The 20,919-nt window shown below is 35.1% G+C and overlaps 1 protein-coding gene across 20 annotated transcripts in view; it reads left to right on the top strand.

Moving 5' to 3' along the window:
• The first annotated feature begins 2,172 nt into the window (after positions 1-2,172).
• The window catches only part of LOC101746836 (ankyrin repeat domain-containing protein 17), a 64,191-nt gene continuing 45,444 nt past the window's right edge, over positions 2,173-20,919 (top strand). For 11 of the 20 annotated variants that reach the window (XM_062669129.1, XM_062669132.1, XM_062669133.1 and 8 more), the window contains exons 1-3: positions 2,211-2,565; positions 3,267-3,308; positions 3,867-3,990. In XM_062669129.1, coding sequence (XP_062525113.1) covers positions 2,377-2,565; positions 3,267-3,308; positions 3,867-3,990 — 355 coding nt within the window. In that variant the 5' untranslated portion in view covers positions 2,211-2,376. Of the gene's footprint in view, positions 2,566-2,960; positions 3,103-3,266; positions 3,309-3,866; positions 3,991-20,919 lie in introns of those variants that run through there. The other 9 variants (XM_062669135.1, XM_062669139.1, XM_062669143.1 and 6 more) reach the window with 4 other exon arrangements.

Here is a 20,919-nt window from a genome sequence, read left to right on the forward strand (position 1 = left end):
GGACTCCAGTAACCATTTAACACCAGTTGGGCTGTGAGCTCGTCCACCCATCTATGCAATCAAAATAAAATAAAAAAATTCAATAGCAAATTAACCTTAATTGTAGAGTCATATGGAAATTTTGCCAATATAGTGTGACGCAACTGCAGCGAAATGACATTCCCACACAGGTAGGTAACACCACATATTTATTGCCTTTTCCTGTTTCTGCCGTGAATCGGTAATGCATTGCGGTTTTGGGCAGTCATTGAAGAATAGAACTATAGTCGGATTTTTAATTAGACGAAGCCAGCTGACAGTAGCTAATGTCACTTTGTGAAATAATGTTGCTATATTTAAAGTAATAGTGATGCGTTCAGTTCTCGTTCAATCACATGAATGAGCAATGAGTGTGAAGAGTTAATCATTAATTTCAAACTATAAAAGAATATTATTTATATTTTACAATAAAATTGTATTAAAGTGCTCCAATATATGTTACTAGTAGTATGTAACTACAATCAGTTATTTTTATTTTCATTACCTACCCATAATTGTTATATTTTATAAGTCTATAATTTCAACTATTGTGTTATTTTTGTATAATTTCAACTGTATTGGAAATAGGACAGCCTTACAAGCTTCCTCGCAATGTTTTTCTTAATGTTTAAAACACTCGGTATTCAGTACAGGTAGATACTATAGGAACATAATATTTCGTCGAAAACTCGTTGGTATGTACAAAGCACGCCTAAAATTCGAACCCCGTACCCGATATTGGCAATTCGGCACACCAACTATTCACTAGACAATCCAGGCAATTTCATTAATTCAAGAGTTTTTTCAATCGTTCACTTTGTCACAACACTATTTTTATTTCATCAAAAACTGACAACACAGTAAACGTCAGTTGACTTCGTCTAATAAAAAATCCGACTATAAGAATTAGAACTTATGTTTCAAGAAGGGGGCAGCCTTTATGTTATTGATGTCTATGAGCTCCTTTAAAAATTAATATAAGGTTGATCGTTCAGTAATCTAAGCAATAAAAAAAAAAACATTCCCTGAGCAGGGAGGCTAACGTACTACTATTACAAACTGGTAATCAACAGCATGCGTCTTTAACAACATGCATACCACCTTGAAGCACTTGCTAAGGAAATAGTATGGTAACTTCGAATGGCCCTGACTTACACCGGTCACTCACATGCGCACGAATACGCAAACCCGCAAGTGTGGGACGACATTTGCAAATGATTATGCAAAGTTTTCGCTGCATTCGTGGTTTTCCAAGATGTGTCGGTTTTTTAACAGACATCAAAGCGCGCGAACCTCGAACCTTCGCGTAGTCTTCCACACATTCGCTTGCCCAGCTGCGCCGAAGATTGCGAAGGTAACGGACGTATCGCCATTTTCATAGTTCGTGTAGTATAATAATATATACTGTGTAGCGTATCTTCATCAAAAGAAATCCCATAAAAACAGCATGGCTGTTAATGATGTCTGGGAAAGAATTCAAAACTCTTTTTCTCTTCAATGTTCTATTGACGAATTAAAAAGGAGGAGAAATTCGTGAGAGATTCGTAAACAAGTGTAAGAGGAAGCACAAACGGGTTCGCAAATTGAGTATGCGAACCCATTTGCGCAGCCGCTAGGTTTGCGAATGAATGTTTGACGACCCTTCACATGCGCGCAAATATTCGTACATTGTACGAATATTTGCGACGTGACCGGCATTAGATACAGTGTAAAAAAATGTAAACAATCAAAAAATGGATAACTTTGTAAAAGAAGTATGAATTTGTGCAAAATAAGTGCCTGTATCGTAAGGTTATTTCTGTCATAACTTAATTGTTCTTTCAGCTAATTGTGCTTGGCTGCCGTTTGAACTGCAGTATTCGGATTAATTTTTAATATTATTGAGTTAAAATATAAAAAATCGGCACTTAGCATCTTACTGAATTTTGAATGGAATAAAATATTTTATGGTAAAAATATTTTTTATTATATTTTCATGATTATATATTTTTACATTTTCATATAATTGTACTTGTGTAAGAAAATCTTAATACGACTTCTGATAAACCTTAATGATTTTTTGGATCAAAGTACTATTGTATCAAGTCAAGAAACAAACTTATTGTTTATGGAACTTGTTTTTTACTTTTCCACAGAGATGGCGCTAAGAAGTTCGCAAAACCAACACCAGAGGGAGATAATTAGGCTAGCCTACTTGAAGCATCCGGGAACCTCGCCATAGTATGTAGTAGACATGGCGGGTTTCAACCTGGCTAAGTGACGAAATAAATTTTGTTTGCTAATAAAATAACGTGTTAATTTCATATTAAAAGTGTCGATACTAAAAGACTATTTAAGTTATATTGGATTAGGACAAAGATGCAGAATGTTGGACAGTCTGAAAACCGAAATATCGATAAGGTGAATGTGCAACTTGATGTGGTAAAAACGTCTACTCCACAGAGTTCGGCTTCAAGTCCGGCCAAATCTGAAACTGAAACGTATTCAGGAGCTCCTGCCAAATATATGACAGACTCTTCGGAAAGTGAGGATGACTCCGTGTCTGAGGTAAAACGTGTTTTGTTTTGCGGCTGAGGCGGTGGCAGAGAGGGAATGTGATTATCTGTACCGCTCTAAATACTGCAAGGGACATTTTGAACAATTCTGCTCTAATCTGACGAACTATTTTGTTTCTGAAATCATTCTGCCACTTCGAACCATGCAATGAACCCTTGCGTAGCACGCTGTTAAAAAGAAATCGGTTTTACATTCATACAATACGTCGCTTGCCAAATATTCCATAAAACGTCAGAAAGTCATAGGTACATAGGTACTACAGAGAAATACCTGAAATTACTTGAGTCAATCGCTCCAAGACAGCGTAAACAATTTCATGTAACTCATGCGGGTTAATTTACCAGAGCCAGGCTCTTTTGTCTATTTTTGTTTTGACTAAGGGCAAACGTACGGTGGCCATGTTTCTCGAATCACATGCAATCATTGTAAATTTTTAAACGATGCATTTTGATGTTTTTCGGTACGAATGGTGAATTATGTAAGTTTAGTTGTGCATCCGTGAAAACTGTCGTGTATAATGGGTACGACGTAAGTGTCGCCGCGCGTACTATCTGCACGTTACGCCTACTGAAATTCGCGCAAAAACTATTTGTACGTGAATTGCAAGGACCATTGTTTGTAATAATCACCGGTTTATGTCCTTATGCACCACATTGTCAGTACGTCTCATATGTTTCTCGTTGGTGTTCTAGATCTTGCTGGCTTGTTTGTGCCTTAGCAGGCCAGACCTGTTGGTAAGTCAAAATGACCCTACTGAGTGCTGAAAGCTTCACCAACAACAATCGCTGTGGCAGTTTGAGTGAAACTTACAAATAACCTGCATAATGTGTGTGCTATGGACAGTTAAATGTGCCATGTAATAATTATCTTATATCTATGTTGAATGGTCCTTGTGGTTCTAACACAATCACCTGTTTATATCTCCAGGATGTTAACCTCACTAACTCATAATACCTAAGCTGAAGCTTTGAAAATTTTAACCAATTAACAGATATTTCATATTAATTTATAACAATACTGCTCTATTAACCTATTTTGTTCAGTTATTAACTTACTTAGCTGTATTTGTGAATGAGTAAAAGTTTGTCATGAGTATTATTGATACACTGTCATTGAAACAATAAGATTTAGATTTGCCAATGCAATCTTCGTCATCACAAACAATGTCACTGTTCTATATGTTAGTTCTTTTCATTAACAAATGAATTAAACTTTATTTATTGATCTCTTTGAAATGCTTTTTACAAGAAAGCTGTATAAAGCGAAAAATAATTAAAGATTTTTTTTAATAGGCCGAAATGGAAGAAGAAAATGGTAGTACCGAGCCATCTAAGTTCCTACTCTCGCACGATGATCCCGAAAGAGCTGTCGATCCTGAAATGCAAGCCAGACTGGAAGCATTATTAGAGGCAGCTGGTAACTATTTTACCCTTAACTTACCGTGAATGAATTATAAAAAAGCACAATTGGTTTAAATTTTATGATTGACCCAAATTAATAAAGCTTCACTCTCATGAAATGGCAACAAGCGCTTTCATGAAACACTCAGTTGAGAAAAATGAAAATATAGGAATATCGGCTTCGTGTTGCACTCTCATTATTGGGTTTTCTCCTTAGTACTAATAACAGCAGTAACTTAGGTTTTATACATAATTATGATATATCACGAATAACCGATAACACTGAAGAATGGATTTTGATAATTCCATCAACAATCCTTATTTTATTTTCGAATAAAGTGAGACTGAATAATGTGACAACATTATTTAGTTATTTTTAAATTGCCTTCTATTGAAGTTTTGATTTCAATGTTTTCTAATTTGCATTCGGCATGGTCAAGTGCAAACACAGAGACAATCAATTTGGGTTTATAAGCTAGCACATTATACCATATTGAAAATAAAATGTATGGTCTGAATAAAAATCTTCATCATTGAACTGTGTTAAACTACAAATTAACATTAAAATATAAATAAAGAGAATTTATTTCATTTTTACTAAAATTTACTGGATCCCACAGATTTCAGGTCAATAAACTTTACAGACCAACAAATTAAATTTAAAATGAATCATATCAATGAACACTACAAACAAATTCTGATATTAGTAAATAATTTCACTGATTTAAATATATTATCAAGTGAGCATAATAATATCAGTGTTGTTAATTTAGTATGCAAACTTCAAGGAGATTTTAACAAAGAATAAGTTTAAGTTTGTGTTCCTAATTCTTCTTTCCTTTTGCGGGCCTACTGGAAGAGATTTCAACATGAAATAAGTAGTGCCCTTGTACTCTGTATCCTTATTGTCTTGTTTTTTCTAACAGCTGTAATATATAGTATAGTAATATAGTAAATATAAAATAAAATAAATAAAAAAATAAAAGAGTAGATCATTATAACCAATGAAAAATATAGGTGCGCTAATAGTGAAAATGTTCATAGGTGATTTTTTCATTAAGTTTCATGAAGTGATGATGTACAAATGCATGTGTTGATTGGAATTTAATGCTGGTTTTATACTGCTTATTTCATGATAGGGTATAACTGGACTGTGTTGTTGAAAATGAAATGTTGTGCACATAAGTGACTTTTCTATCAAGATCATCGATTCGAGGTAACCTCAGCATCTACCACCACACCACTTACCACTAGAGGTGAGTTCATCCATTTTACCTGGAAGTGCTGTGCTCATTCATTCACAGCCCATTTTTTAAAGTAATTGTCCCTGTTTGACTAGAGTATGGAATGAACCCCCAAATATTTCCACAGTACTATGGATTGTCGTACTATAAACAGATTTTTAAAGTGGGCAGCAATATGACTGCTTCTTGAATGTCCAGCATGGGCTACCCACGATTGACCAGGTGACCATGCTCCTAGGGATTTAAGCTAGCTGACAGTCAAAAATGTAGTAAATTTAGCTGAGAATTTAGTATTGATTTTACAGAGCCCTTAATACCCACAACACTTCCTAACTAAAAAAAAGTAGCCAATCTGACTTCAATAGTGAAATAGTGATGTGATCATGGTTAATTTTTGTTTCTCATATTAGGAATCTATTATTCATGATGGATAGTGTAGTATCCATGACAATAATGCATCTGTTTTCCATAAATTGGCTGTACCACCTGACTAATCATGAACTATCAAAAATAGGTTGGACTAATCTATTGCAATACATGATATAATAGACTCAATTTCAGCCACTATCAGAAAATAAATACCATAACCTGACTTTAGTGTTTTACTCAATCAGCCAATCACATGCTGTTCTGTGGATATATAGTTTATAATCTGTTTCTGTTAATCCACTATAACTTGTCCAGCATTACCAACAGAGTCAGCTATCTCCACGTATTACCTATTATTAGGTCACTGTTGCTGTATGCTTGAGTTTTTTATCCAAACCTTACCAATCAAAAATACAATAGAAGAGCAATTCTCCACAAATTATAATGGTCCTATATTCCTGTTATTTTACATATTATTAAAATCTTGTCTGTTTAGCTGTTTCCAGTATCCCCACATATTCTCAAATACAATTTTGTAAGCTTTTGGAGGTGTTTAAGTGTGGTTTAAATCATCTGAGAATGCTCTGTACCCTGAACATTTCTTTGTTTCAAATTCGAAATACATAGATCCTTAGATAAGCTATCAAGTGAATAATATAGATAGGTAGAATATATTTTGGTAACAATGGAAAATTAATTAATGATTTCACAATAGTTCGGCTGTGAAATATCAAAACCCAGTATCTGCATAAAACTAAATTTTACAGGAGAGCCGAAAAACAATTTCATATCTTTGACAGCGTGCCGTTTCAATAATATTAGTCGTACCTTCTTGAGAGTGATTGCAAAATTTGAGGTGCATAACAGGCTTTATAAAAAAGTAGATTTCATGCGTCTATCACAAAAGATGTGCGTAGAGGAGCAGTTACTAATAAAAAGATTGTTTTCTTAGATCAAACTTTTTGAGTGTGACAATTTCAAAACCTAGTAAGATCACTTGCTTTGTTTTCATCTAATTCTAAAATATAATGAGTGGGGATAAACGCAAATTAATAGACTTAGTAAGATCACTTGCTTTGTTTTCATTTAGGTCTGAATTTACTGAGTAGGAACTAAATGCAATTTTTTAAACATAGTAAGAAAAAACAGAATAAAACAACATAAATATGGGCAGAAATAAGCAGTTTTAATGAAAAAGAAAAAAAAAACACATAATCGGAAACCAAACACTATTTGTTCACAGTAAAAAATCAAAAAATAATCACTCAAAATATTTGAAAACAGTCAAATAAAAATAAATTATTCGGTTATTAATATTTGTCCACTAGAAACTAAATTAACTGGATTATTATTAATCGGTACACTTTGCCAAGACTTCTTCTCCAAAACTTCTTTAAGCTAAATAAAGTTGTTACTATGCCTTCCTTTTTACTTTCGTTAATGCCTCTTGGAATATTTTTTAAGGTTGGCATGATCAAGAGATTGTGTTTTTAATAAGAGAATTCAACTCGGAATACGGAGATTAAAAATCATTCAAAACATATTACGGCACCCATTTACAAATATTATTTCAACCAAAGAACTAAGCAAAAAATTATTAATGGGAACAAGGTCATCATTGCGTCGCGGTATGCGTTTCTTTTTTACCCACTCATACGATTTTTCGAATTCGATAACTTCAATATGCGATTTGCAACCCAAAATTACATTCTTATAGTCTTCAAAATCGTACACAGCATCTTTTGTTTTTAATCTGCCTCTCCATATTGCCATGAACTCCATCAGCGACATGCTTGTGTGATCTTTAGTTAGGTAGGTATTACAAAGTCCAACTTTTTAAATTGAAAAACCCAGAGATTATTATAGTAACAAGTGATGTAAAGAGGATCCAATTTTTATTTTGAGCTCTGCAATTATCACACCACAATATCAAATGATTAAAATCTCTTTCTTTTTCGATCATTGCTGCAATTGCATTAACAATGTCATGAGCATCTCGTCCAGAACAGGCTTCATGCCATAGAATACAAATATTATTAACATTCGTTTTCTTTCTGATTGGTGCAAATGTCAAGTTGAAAGTTATCATTCTACTCAAGAAAAACGATTCTTTGACTTTAGGCATGTCGGGTAACAACATAACTTTTTGTAAATCCATCGAATAGTATCTCACAGAGGAAGTATTTTCTAGGGAGGCATCTTCTTGATACTTTTGTATTGCTTTACTTGCTCTAGCTTTGTGATCCCCGTATGCAGTTTTAACATCCTCTGGAATATTTGCACCTTCATTTACTTTATGTGTCGTAGTAGGTTGCAATTTTGGAAAACAAAAAACCTTGACAATAATAAAACACACTGAAGCGTACTTACATTTCACCATGTTGTTCTTTTAAAGCATTCAAGATCAATTTCGACCTATAAAACTGATTTTTACTCATTTTATAGACAAAAACACGAACAACGTGCAACGATTTTCTCACTTACTAAAGTTTCGCGGGAGTTTTGACGTTTATTTCAACCATTTCATTGCCTTAGTATCTGCTTGAACCATTTTAAATCCAAGTAACTACAAGCACTTATTAGGTTTTTAAAATGGTTGATGTTATATACTATGTTCTAATCTTGTAATTTTTGCATTTTGAAAACCTTTACTGTAGATACTAGGTTTCTGACTTTGTGTAACTTCGTTTTTTACAAATTTTTGGGGGTTTTTGCTATCCTAATATGTGGAGAATGGTCTACAAGGTCGAAAAATGCAAAAACACACTTTTTTTTAAATTTGTCAGATACTAGGTTTTGAAATTGGACAGCCGAGTTTCTTTTGCGGCCAGCAGAATTAGGATGGCTTTAGTCGATGTCGTCTCAAATAATTTTGAGAATTTATAGTCCCATTACGTGAGCTCTGCAAGCACAGAGCTATTGTGGCGTTAGTAAAATAGGTGAATTTTACTGGATCAAAAAGTATAGTAGTCTGAAGTGAATCTCTAATAGTGGTGCGTTAGTGGGCTTGTTTTCATGTCTCCCGTCTTAGGCATACAGATCAGTGCCTGAAACTATTATCATATCAACAGTTCCATTTTCCAGGCTCCTCTAGATGAAACTCACATAACGTATGCTTTAACTGACCATGAGTCTATTAAAACTCCATGGATAACCATTATATTAATAAGCCCAATGTCTGGCTTATCATCTTTTGACATCAAGGATGATTATTACTTTCTCTACAGTCTGATTTCTGATTGTCAGATATGCAGTCTGTTCCCGTATTTATTTGTTTAGATCTATAAAGCTAGAGCGGTATACAATATACATAATACAGTTTCTCCCCTTATATATTATTGAGTGAATCTAAGACTTCTGTTTCGTGATGATTAGCAGTATTCAAATTGTGGGGCCTATAGGCTCCACAAACCGCTCCGCACCTGTTGGGCTATGAATTTGGCAGCTTATAGATAACAACAAAAGAAGGTAAATTCTTCTAATGTCTCAAAAAAGAAAGCGGTAGTTGGATTCAGGGGGGTTTTGGTGGTAATTGATTACAGTTTTAGGGTCGCCCACTAGAATATTAGAATTTTTTTTTTATTGCCCGGGCAGGCAGACGGTCGGACGACCCACCTGATGGTAAGTGGTTACCGTCGCTCATAGACGTCAGCAATGCCGGGGGCACAGCCAAGCCGCTGCTTTCCGCATAGCGACTAAATAATATTGAATTTCAGAATTAAAGTGAATAGGATCCAAATCTATTAGATGGAAATACGAACTTAAGTATGAAAACTTGTTGTACTCAATTTCATTAACTGCAATGAGAATTTGTGTTCCGATTTTTTTTATTTATTTGAAGGTTACTATTAACTAATACGTTGGAAGTCCATTTGGCTGTGGGTCAAACAACAAAAAATGCACTTTGCGGCTTATGACGTCACCGCGCAACATAGTCTTGCGAGCGTGCGAATGTGAGATAGCTAGATGTTGAACTATGAATCCACTCTTTTATAAAGTTTTTTTCAAATATAATTTTATTTGCTACAAAAAAATATTGAAACTACGATATATTTTGTAATTTATCAAATTTAATAAAATTTATATTTCACTCCGAAGTAAAAATAATGAAAAGTAAAAAAAAATGCATAAAATCGAAGACTAAATTGTAATCACAATTTAAAAAAAAAACATGTTTTTTTTATATCCAACAGAAATATTAAAACTATGTATTTTACGTAACAACAATAGAATATAAACTTTTGATTCTGGATTGTGATACATGTATTTTTTCAGACCGGTACATAACTTTTCATAAATCGATGGTTAAAATAAGCTCGCACGGCTTGTTAATATAATTAAATTGGAATTAATTAAAGTAATTGTACTGTCGTACCAAATATGATAATATGACGAAAATTATACCAAGAATATTCCTTTTATTATAAATAAGCTCGGCCGGATATTGTGTGGTTAATACGTGAATAGGCTAGATACGATTTTTATTCATTTACAGCAATAAAAAAAACTGCTGATTGTAGACATCGTAATTGTTCATTCGCTATGAACGCTACTTTTAAAGAGCGAAAGGACAGATGACGTAAATCTAAGCTTAAATATTATACTCTCGAGTTAGTAATGAGTAAACATGATCAAATATAATGTAAAGTCGTCGTGGCCTAAAGGATAAGACGTCCGGTGCAATCGTCGCGAGCGATGCAACTGTGTTCGAAACCTGCAGGCGAGTATTAATTTTTCTAATGAAATACGTACTTCAAATGTTCCCGATTGACTTCCACTGTGAAGGAATAATAACATTGTGTAATAAAAATCAAACCCACACAATTATAATTTGCGTAATTACTGGTAGTAGGCCGTCTTGTGAGTCCGTACGGGTAGGTACTACCACCCTGCCTATTTTGCCGTGAAGCAGTAATGCGTTTCGGGTTGAATGGTGGTTCAGTCGTAATTATACTTGAGACCTCAGAACTTATATCTCAAGATGGATGGCGGCATTTGGGTCGTAGATGTCTATCGGCTCTGGTAACCATTTAACCAGTGTGAGTTCGTCCACCCATCTATGCAATAAATAAATAAAATACATGCAATTTTTTTATTTCGAATGCACGTGACATCTGAAAGATTAATCGACCATGTGGTTGTTATAAACTTATAGGACAATAAAATAAATAAATTTAATAGGCAGCTACTTTTTTTGTACCTGACATTGATCGCATTCAAGTGTGACGGTAACCATTTACCACCGGATGGGTCGTGTGATCGTTTGCAATCGATGGCAATAAATAATAATAAAAAAATACGTTTATAGCTAAACAAATTCATGGTTGCTTCTAAATTAGTTTGTCGCAAGGCGAATACTTCTATTCAATGTGTTTCAATAATGGTATTTTTAACACGCAGAAAAAACATTCGTCAGTTATCTTAAAGAAATGAAAACATACAAGAATTAAGTTCACGTGAAATTTTTTTTGTTGATATATTTCTCAGAATTGTTTTTGACTTCGGTATTTGTTAGGAAGTAGGAAACTTTGTCTTGGAGCGACCGGCTCGGTTACATACTTGCGTATATACTTATCTACGCACAGCTGTTACGTTGTTGACATACTTGTGACGTATGCAGAACTGCAAACTTTGAACTATGCCTACACAAAGGACGCGAGTTCCGTAGCGCCGTATCGTGTCACACAATTTCAAAACTATTCGGACGTTGCATTTATAAAAAAGCCTCTTCTATTGCCATCAATTATAATACAAATCTCTCTCACTTCTATTAATTACGAATAATTGAATACGCACACACGCACGCAGCACATTAGGTGATCGCCTCGCATACTAGTGTGCGTTTTTGCACATCGAGGATTATTTAAGTGAATTTGAACCTTATGCCTTTGAGGTATTTCGAAAATTTTTTCGCCGAAATGTGTAACGTCAGTAATAAGCAGACACGGTAGTCAGCGGTACACAAGCTCAACGCTTGGCCCAAATCATTGGCTATAGCGTCGTAACGATTTTATTTTAATATTGAAAATATGAAATATCTGACAAAAATTTATGTTACTAGTGCTAAGAGTTGATCAAACAACGAATCTGCATCGACTAGTTCCGAATCATATCTGAAATTTTTTAGTATAGAATTTATAACACAAAAGTGTGAAGGTCATGACAATGACCATTCGATATAAGACTAGATTGAGTCGCAATTAGTATGGGGTCAATAACCGGACAACATGAGTTCGTTGATTATTTTCAATAGTGGGATTAATAAAATAAAAATAAAATAAACAAACATTGAATCTCCAATGTATAACATCCTAAAGTTTCGAGTCCACAATCTGACATTGTATTTACAACATAGTAAACATCGCAAAAACAATGAATTATTTCAATGAATTACTTAAAGTCCAGTCGTTCATGGTCAATTTCTATCTATATATTAATACGTGAGGCAAAACTTTGTGCCCCTTTTTACGAAAATTGCGCCGCCCCAGGAGTATGAAATTTCTCACACTTATAAAGAATATAGAGAAGGAGTGCAGAATGTTATATTTTTTTTTAAATTATGCACAAAATCAATAAAGAAAACATTACACACACTACCTTGTATTTGAAACACACACATATATACTCTTTGTTTATTGTCAAACTTTTTTTATTGCTATTAGTATAATATTATTTGTCTATAGTGTAGTCTTGGCGAAATCTGTGACTGTAGAAGTATAATAGTCTTTGATAATAAAACCATAATAATGTTCAAACTTATAATTTTCAATTAATTATAGTCGGTTTTCGGCTACTGCGGGACCACTAGTTTAATTAAAACAGCGTGTATCGCGTTCATCACTTGCGCCACACCACTAACGCCCCGTAGCAATTGATAAGTTTTAACTGGCTTGAAGCGTCCATATTATTCTCTTTGGTTCGCACTAAGCCGCACGTCGCGTCGACCAGATGTCGGTGCGATGCGTTCTCATCGTTTTATCTTATATTTAAACAACACGTCTTCTTTTGTATTGTATTAAAATTAATCGTGCACAGTTTGTTCTAATCATGATGTGAAAGTATTCAATCTTGAAATCAGATGTTTGATTAGACTTTGAATTGTCGGGGGGAGTTTACTAAATGTGTTTTTTTTTGTTTGTTAAATAACGAATTTATCAATGCAGATAGTTTTGTTGTGCACAATATTTGATATTTTTCTAAATTACAGTGAAATTTTGCGTAATGTTCAAAAAAACTTTTAAAGATATTTATACCTACCTGAAATAAATAACAAGCTTGACAATTTGAAAGTTCGTTTCCCCGCCATAGCTCTATATTTGTTTTGTAATATGATTGTATTACATTCGTTTTGTGTTTGCGAACTTAATAATGTTTCGTTTGAAATAAGTTTTAATAAACCAAACGCCTTGACCTTTCGCGTAGCTCTAGAGCTGCATATAACGGTGTCGGACAAATCGATAACTTTCGTTCAACTCGATTTAGAGACTGTGTGTAATTCAATGACGAAATTTTATATAGGGCTTAATGGATCGGCTCTTTGAAAAGATGACAGGTTGCAGTGTCTGCTATTCTTAACGCGGTGCTATTTCAAAATCGCGACAGAAAACGTTCCGTTCTTTACGTTTTTGTGATTACGTACAAACAAACTTATGTGAATAAGTAGATGAAGTGTGCAATCGAAGCTCTTAATGGAACTAAGAGACCGGTGTCTTTAGTGCGAGTTTTTTAACGTTCTCGATCGCGTAAACGTTAACTCTATGGAGTTGGAACAGCGCCCCTAGCGGCAAACGAAGGGAAGCTGCTCGAAGCACACAGTCCATTCATAGTCGTTAAATATGAAACTAATTACACTTGAGCATTTAGCTTACCAAAATATTATTATTATTATTTATAGCTGTTCGGTAATATCTATATATTAATACGTGAAGCAAAAACTTTGTACCCCTTTACGAAAATTGCGCGGACGGAGGAGTATGCAATTCGCCACACTTATATAAAATATAGAGAGGGAAGTGGAGATAGCTAATTTTTTTTTTTAATTATTCCTAAAAAATACATTAAATCAGTAGAAGAAACATGACACACACTACCATGTATTTGACACACACACACACACACACACGCGCGCAAACATACTCTTCGTTTATTGTCAAACTTTTGTTATTGTTTAGAGATTGTAGTTAAATTGAGAATAGATTAATATTGTTTGTCTTTGATATAATTTATCTATGATGTAGCCTTGGCGAAATCTGTGATTATAAATGTGAAGTAAAATGATAGTTTTTGACAATAGAACCATGATAATAATGATGAAACTTATAATTTTAATCAATTATAGTTGAATTTCGACTACCGCGGGACCACTAGTTTTTATAAATATGCGTAACTGCTCGTAGGAGTGCGTAATAAAAGCCCGCGCAAGTACCATGGCCTATGTACATAATAATATTACGTCGTGATAAAAGTTTGGTGAAGAGTACGACGCCCACAATACATTTAAGAGTTTGAAATTATGTCTCGCTGTAGACATTTATTGGGATTTCCACGGAGTCTGCTGACCCCTAAAGGTGGGCCGATGGGTTCTGCCCATTTAAAGTAACAAAAAATGGTCAGTCAATCGCAATTATGATGGCATTGCTTACCAATTACTTGTTACCTTGAGGGGTTATGCTAGCTTCACCGGACGTGTAGATGAGCTCACAGGGCTCAGCTTTGGAGACACTAACGTCTACCTTAGCAAGGGCTGTGCCTGAATCTATCAAAGATCGTAATCGCGACCGACTAAGAAGATTAACGGAGAGCCACACCCTTACAAATATCTATTGAAACAAAATCAGGTTACTTGTCTTTTTTATTAGTAATTTTTTTGTCATTATCTATTAAATGTAATGTATAGTACTTCATAAAAAATAAATATACATTAACAATAATAAAATCAAATCGTCCGAATAAGGTTATTTTCACATCTGTTAGATGATCATAAAAATGCATACGTCCAGCCTTTCATGTGAAACTACAAATAGTTTACTGTACAATGAGCTCATTGATTTCATGTCACTCAACAACTTGGGTCAGTACAATTCCTGCTTGAATTCTCGAGGTAAAATATTAGATCTTATACTAAGTACCATAACTATTTCAGAGCTTGAAGCGTGCCCAGATCCACTCTCGGTTATTGATCCTCTTCATCCTCCACTACAGTTCTGTGTTACTCTTGAGTGCTCTGAGTCCTTACTGCCAATATGCTCTTCTAAATTACACTTTTACAAAGCAGACTATAACAAAATTGTTAGTGACTTAAGTGCTATCCCATGGGAGGATGAATTGACGGCCTGTGCTACGGTTGATGATATGGTCGCAGTATTTTATTCCTACCTAAGAGTGTTAGTAAAGCGGCACGTTCCTAAATTTGTACCACGCAACAATCATAGCCCCATCTGGTTTTCAAGCATACTAATTAGAACGCTTAAAGAAAAACTTAAGTACAGGTCGAGATTTCGCAAATTCGGTAATCCCCGCGACGAATTAACCTTTGTGTTGCTCAGGAAACGCTGTTCTAAGTTATTACATCTAAATTATACCAGATACTTGGAGAATCTGGAGTCGTCTTTAGCATCTAACCCTAAGTTAATTTGGTCCTTTGTAAAGCATAAAAGAAGTGGAAAAATTACATTGCCCGGCGAAATGTCTCTTGACGACACTACAGCAACGAATGGATCTAGTATCTGTAATCTTTTTGCTGCCCATTTCTCCTCAGTCTATAATACGACCAGCATACACAGCTTTAATGAGTCTGTTGAGTCTTCAAATATGAATTTCTTGACATGCATTTCTGTCACCAAGTCTCAGATTTACAGGGTTTTAAAAAGACTTGATGTAAACAAGGGAGCGGGCTCAGATGGTTTACCGTCTATATTTGTTTCCAGGTGTGCTTACGCATTAAGCTCACCACTTTCAATTATTTTTAATAAATCTCTGAGCTCTGGTGTATTTCCTTTGGCTTGGAAACAATCACTGATTTTGCCGCTATTTAAGAGTGGTGACACCGGCATGGTGAAGAACTATAGGCCTATCTCCATTCTAACGGTTTTTGCTATAGTTTTCGAAATGGTGTTGTATCCCGTTTTGTCTTGGCATTTTAGACAGATTTTTGCTACGGAGCAGCATGGGTTCATTAAGGCAAGATCCACAACTACGAACTTGTTGTCCTTTGTCGAGGACTTGACTCAAGGTGTTGACCATGGAGATTCATTAGACACTATATACACAGATTTTAGTAAGGCCTTCGACAGAGTTAACCACAATTTACTGCTGTCGAAGCTGTCATCGTACGGGATTGCTGGTACACTTTTGCATTGGCTTCAATCATATTTAACGAACAGATCGTCCACGGTTGTTGCGGGGGGTCACTCGTCGATGTCCTTCCCAGTTTTGTCTGGGGTTCCCCAAGGCTCTCATTTGGGTCCTCTACTTTTTAATGCATTCATCAACGACATTGGCTCGTGTTTTCGTAGCACAAAGTTCTATATGTTCGCCGACGACTTAAAATTCTTCAGGAAAGTAAACTCATCTCTTGACTCTGAATTATTGCAGAGGGATTTGGACAGTTTGTTTGGCTGGTGCAGTGCGAATGGCATGAGTCTGAATATCAGTAAATGCTATGTAATTCGTTTTACTAGAAAAAGACGCTCATTTTCCCGAACGTATCATATTAATGGTGCACCACTATCTGAGGTAGACTATATTAGGGATCTGGGTGTGACCATTGATAGTGAGCTGCAATTCAGCACACATATTCAGAATATTACCAGAAAGAGCTTTAAAACATTGGGATTTATATTTCGCAATTGCAAAGATTTCAAAAAACCAAACACTAAGATCACAATTTATAATGCTCTCGTACGCAGTACCTTGGAATATTGCTGCATTGTGTGGAATCCTTACTATGAAATATACAAGAAACGATTGGAAAGTGTCCAGAAACGGTTTTTATGGTACTTATCTTACAACTACAATCTGGGTAGGAAGTTACCCAGCTATGAAGATAGACTTTGCCACTTTAATTTAGACTCTCTTCTAAACCGGAGAAAACTAATGGGGGGTATATTTCTGTACAAACTAATTCATGGAATAACCGACACACCTAATCTATTAGCCCAGATAAAAATATCAGCCCCTAAGTACCTACCAAGAACGAAGAAATATAAACCGTTTATAAGAAAGCCCGCTCGTTCGAATTTAGGTGCTTACTCTCCCTTAAACAGAATCCTTTGGGACTACAATAATGTCCACGGTAGCGCGGTCTCCGTCAATGTTCCTTCGGAGTTGTCCGATTGCGCTGAACTTATTTTAAGTGAAATAGATGTTTTTTCAAATTGTCTCACTACTTACAGGAAAAATCTGTCGCGGACCATCTCCCAATTAAATTAATCTTAAGCAATGAATGAAATGTATCCAATTCTTAGCTGTATATTTTATTTTTATTTTTGATGTTAATGCAATGTCGATTGCACCTATAATTGAGGTGACATCTGCCATGAACTTTTGTCAATTTGTCAATGTTTTGTATTGATGATCACTTTGTTGGTGCAACTTATTAATAAATAAATAAATAAATAAATCATTATTATACACAAATGTTCCTTGATGGTTTCAATTTGTCTATACTAATATTATAAAGAGGAAAGATTTGTTTGTTTGTTTGTTTCGAATAGGTTCCAAAACTACTGGACCGATTTGAAAAATTCTTTTTCCATTAGAAGCCGACATTGTCCCTGATGAACATAGGCTACTTTTTTTTTTTTTTTTGTTTCATGTGTGTTTTAATGTTTCCGAAGCGAAGCGAGGGCGGGTCGCTAGTTTATTCATAATTGAACGTTTTGTGTGATCTTGTAAAGGCGCTCATATAGTCCCCTACAAGAGCTATTTATACTAAAATATTCCAGTCGTCATCCAAACTAGACTATACTAGTTCCTATTACCTACAAATTTATGTTTTCCAGTAATCAACTCTTTGAATTCGTCAATATTGTTGAGTTTTTCGATAAATGTTTTCTTAGAATCTTAGTAACTGCAATCACTAAAGAAGATTGTTCCTAATTTCAGTTTTGGTACATAATATATTATAATAACTAGTTTCACTTACCATTCTTTTTCTGAGCTGGCGAGCATTTGTAAAGTGAAATGATAGAGACAAATTACAAAGCTTCACATACCAAAATACTTTATTTCGTAATTAATCGTGTTTACTGGGTTAAGGTACAATGATTGTCTACGTAAAAGAATAATTTACATGTATGTATCTTGAACTCGTAACTCAATCAAATTCTGTCGTATATTTGAACTAGAATACATTAAACTATTTGAAAAGTCTGATTTATTGATAAAACATTACTACGTTACAAATAATACCTAAGAGCAAATTAAGCTCATTGAGAGTTTTATCACATATCAAGCTCAAATTAAGTTAAAGATACGCGGAATCCGTATTGTTTTCATTTCTATTCTAAAATTTTAAGTTAGTTTTGCATGAAAATTGGTCCAGAGATATTTCAAAACGACAAGCAGCGACTTATATTTTGTCCATCACAGCGGATTTGTTTCTGAGAGATTGTAAACACCAATATACAAGGTTTTAACTCTGGGTCAGGTTTGTGCTTCTGATATTATCGATATCCGCTGAGGGTGATTACTTTAGATTAGACAGGTCGTTGATGCGCCTCTTCATCATCGGCAATAAAATAAAACAATAACAATACTAACAAATATAATGTAATATAAAATACAGCGTTTTTGTCTTGCTAGAAGCCTATTGATACCGTAATTCACGTCTGCAGAGCGGATGTTTGTCAGAAAACTCGAATGAAACTCGTTTGTTTCGCGGTTGTTACTAGTAAATCGAAGACGATGCGCTTTAGTCAGTCATAAAGATCACTCGTACCTGAAAATTTGCAGTAAAATTGTAATTATAAATAAAAATTTGAATCTTAATTGTTGAGGAATATGTCCCATATCTCGATGTATTAGAACACGATGAAACCAACACCAAACCAATATGTAATCGTAGTGTTTTTGAATTTTTGTAAAATTATGCGGAAATTACAGACAAATTGGTCAGGATCGACGTCGACAGCCTTAATCTGATCGGCGCGGAACCAGTTTTTGGGCTGTCAGAAGCTCTTAAAAATATTGAACTTTTGGGCGTTTACTGATGGTATTTATTTCTACATAGATCCCATAAGAACTTCATGCGAAAGCTCTATGCAAAGGACCGGTACAAATGGGAATCACTTAGTATGGGTCGCAACTAACTGTGAGCTCCCGCAATAACCCTCACGGACTACTACGCTGTGTTGGTATATGTGCAAGCTTGGCTTTGCTGCTGATCCAGTTTCCCAAGTATTATGAAAATAAGTCACAGAATCCTGCTGCACACACTTTGCGACTGCTGCATCAGATACTCAATCCTGCGAGACAATCTTGATCTATTGATGAACTCTCCGGTAACCGCACTCGACGGAAGACCGTGCATCCTAAAGTAATCCCTCAAACATAAAAAAGTATTGATGGAGAGTTGCAGTTCAGTATAAGTTGAAGTTCTATCACCGCAAACAAAAAACAAACTGGGACTTTAATGCTTTTATAAACGCATCATCTCACTACTTGTTAGCTCTAAAAAGGAATATCATCAGCTTATTAGTACACATAGTTTTTTTTTTTTTACTATTTAATGTAATTCCGCTTAAGATGTGCAAAGGACAAAAATTCTTGTTTGGGTTGTTTTGAATTAACCTATTTCCGTGTACTGGTGATAAGGCGCATCCATTATTCTACCGATTACTGCCGCGAACCAGTTACGTGTTTTTGTTCGAAAGGCGGAGCAGCCGTTGTACAATTAAGTTGAAGCTCCAACCTTGTGGCCCGCTATGAGTGGCGATGTATAACTTTTGATGCCTATAAGCTCCGATAAACACTCAACATCGGGTGATAGGAGATTTTATTTTTATTGCTTAGTTGAGTTTACGAGCTCACGACCCACCTGGTGTTCAAGTGGTTACCGGAGTCCATAGACATCTACAACGTAATTGCCGCCACCTACCTTGAGATATGAGTCCTAAGGTCTCAGTATAGTTACAACGGCTGCCCCACCCTTCAAACCGAAACGCATTACTGATTCACGCTAGAAATAGGCAGGGTGGTAGTACCACTAATTACGCAACTTATAATTTAGCGGGTTTGATTTTTACTACATTTATACGATGTTATTCCTTCACCGTGAAAGTCAGTCGAGAAAATTTGTTAAGTACGTATTTCATTAGAAAAATTTTTACTTGCCAGCGGGATTCGAACATCAGTGCATCGCTAGATACGAATGCACCGGACTTCTTCTTATCCTTCAGACCACGACGACTTCACGATTTTGAGATGTTTTTATTAATAATATAGAAATATCTCGATTTAGATAAAATGTGTATTAAGGAAACGAAAGATCTCTTCGTTGAATGCATTAAAGATGCTCCTGTTTGATACATGAAGCGGTTTTAGACTACAACTTTTAGTTATCGTTTTGAATCTCATTACGCGTTCGATATATGTGGTTGGTTGCCACCCAGTAGCCGTGACGTAACTTGTTTATGGACAGTTATCCAACAGTTGACGAGGTATCCCTTACAGCATCAAGTATATTATTAGCATTGATGTAGTGGGCACCCGTAAGTCTTCGTGTGCTTTCGGAAAAGCGTCGAAAGATGTCAAAAATGTATAGTGTTGTGGCTCAATCTTTATAGACTATTGTATAAAAATACTGTTCATTGAGTGACTTTGAGTATTTCTTAACGTAACCTTGAAAGCTGAAACTAATATACCGTACTATTTGCGGTATAACTTACTTAACGGATAATATTGGGTTTTATTTGGGGACCAAAACTTCCATAACCGAAAGAATCAGACTTTCTATGTACTCTTATTAGCAGACCAAATACGCGTGAATTAGAATCACATAGATAAGAGTTTTTCTAGGAAAATACGTACCCTATAGAAGTTTAAGAACAACTTGTGCGATAACCGAATAATATCTACTTATCTATAATAAACATTAAGCCCGTCGCAAAATTAAGAAATTTTCGTAATAACTGGTGCTAGTGGGTAATGAATGTAAATCCGAACGGGGATGACACAACTTTTCTTTCCATATCTGACGCGAAGCTACCTTTTTTCTCGGCCTAAAGACGGGTTAGTAATTGTACGAATATGTTTGAGATTTCGACCTCAATCTCTTCTCAAAGTGGACAAAAATCACGCTGTCTGAAAGCTTTATTAACCTCTTATGAGGT

The sequence above is a fragment of the Bombyx mori genome, chromosome 6, assembly GCF_030269925.1.
Source record: "Bombyx mori chromosome 6, ASM3026992v2".
NCBI classification, from domain to species: domain Eukaryota; kingdom Metazoa; phylum Arthropoda; class Insecta; order Lepidoptera; family Bombycidae; genus Bombyx; species Bombyx mori.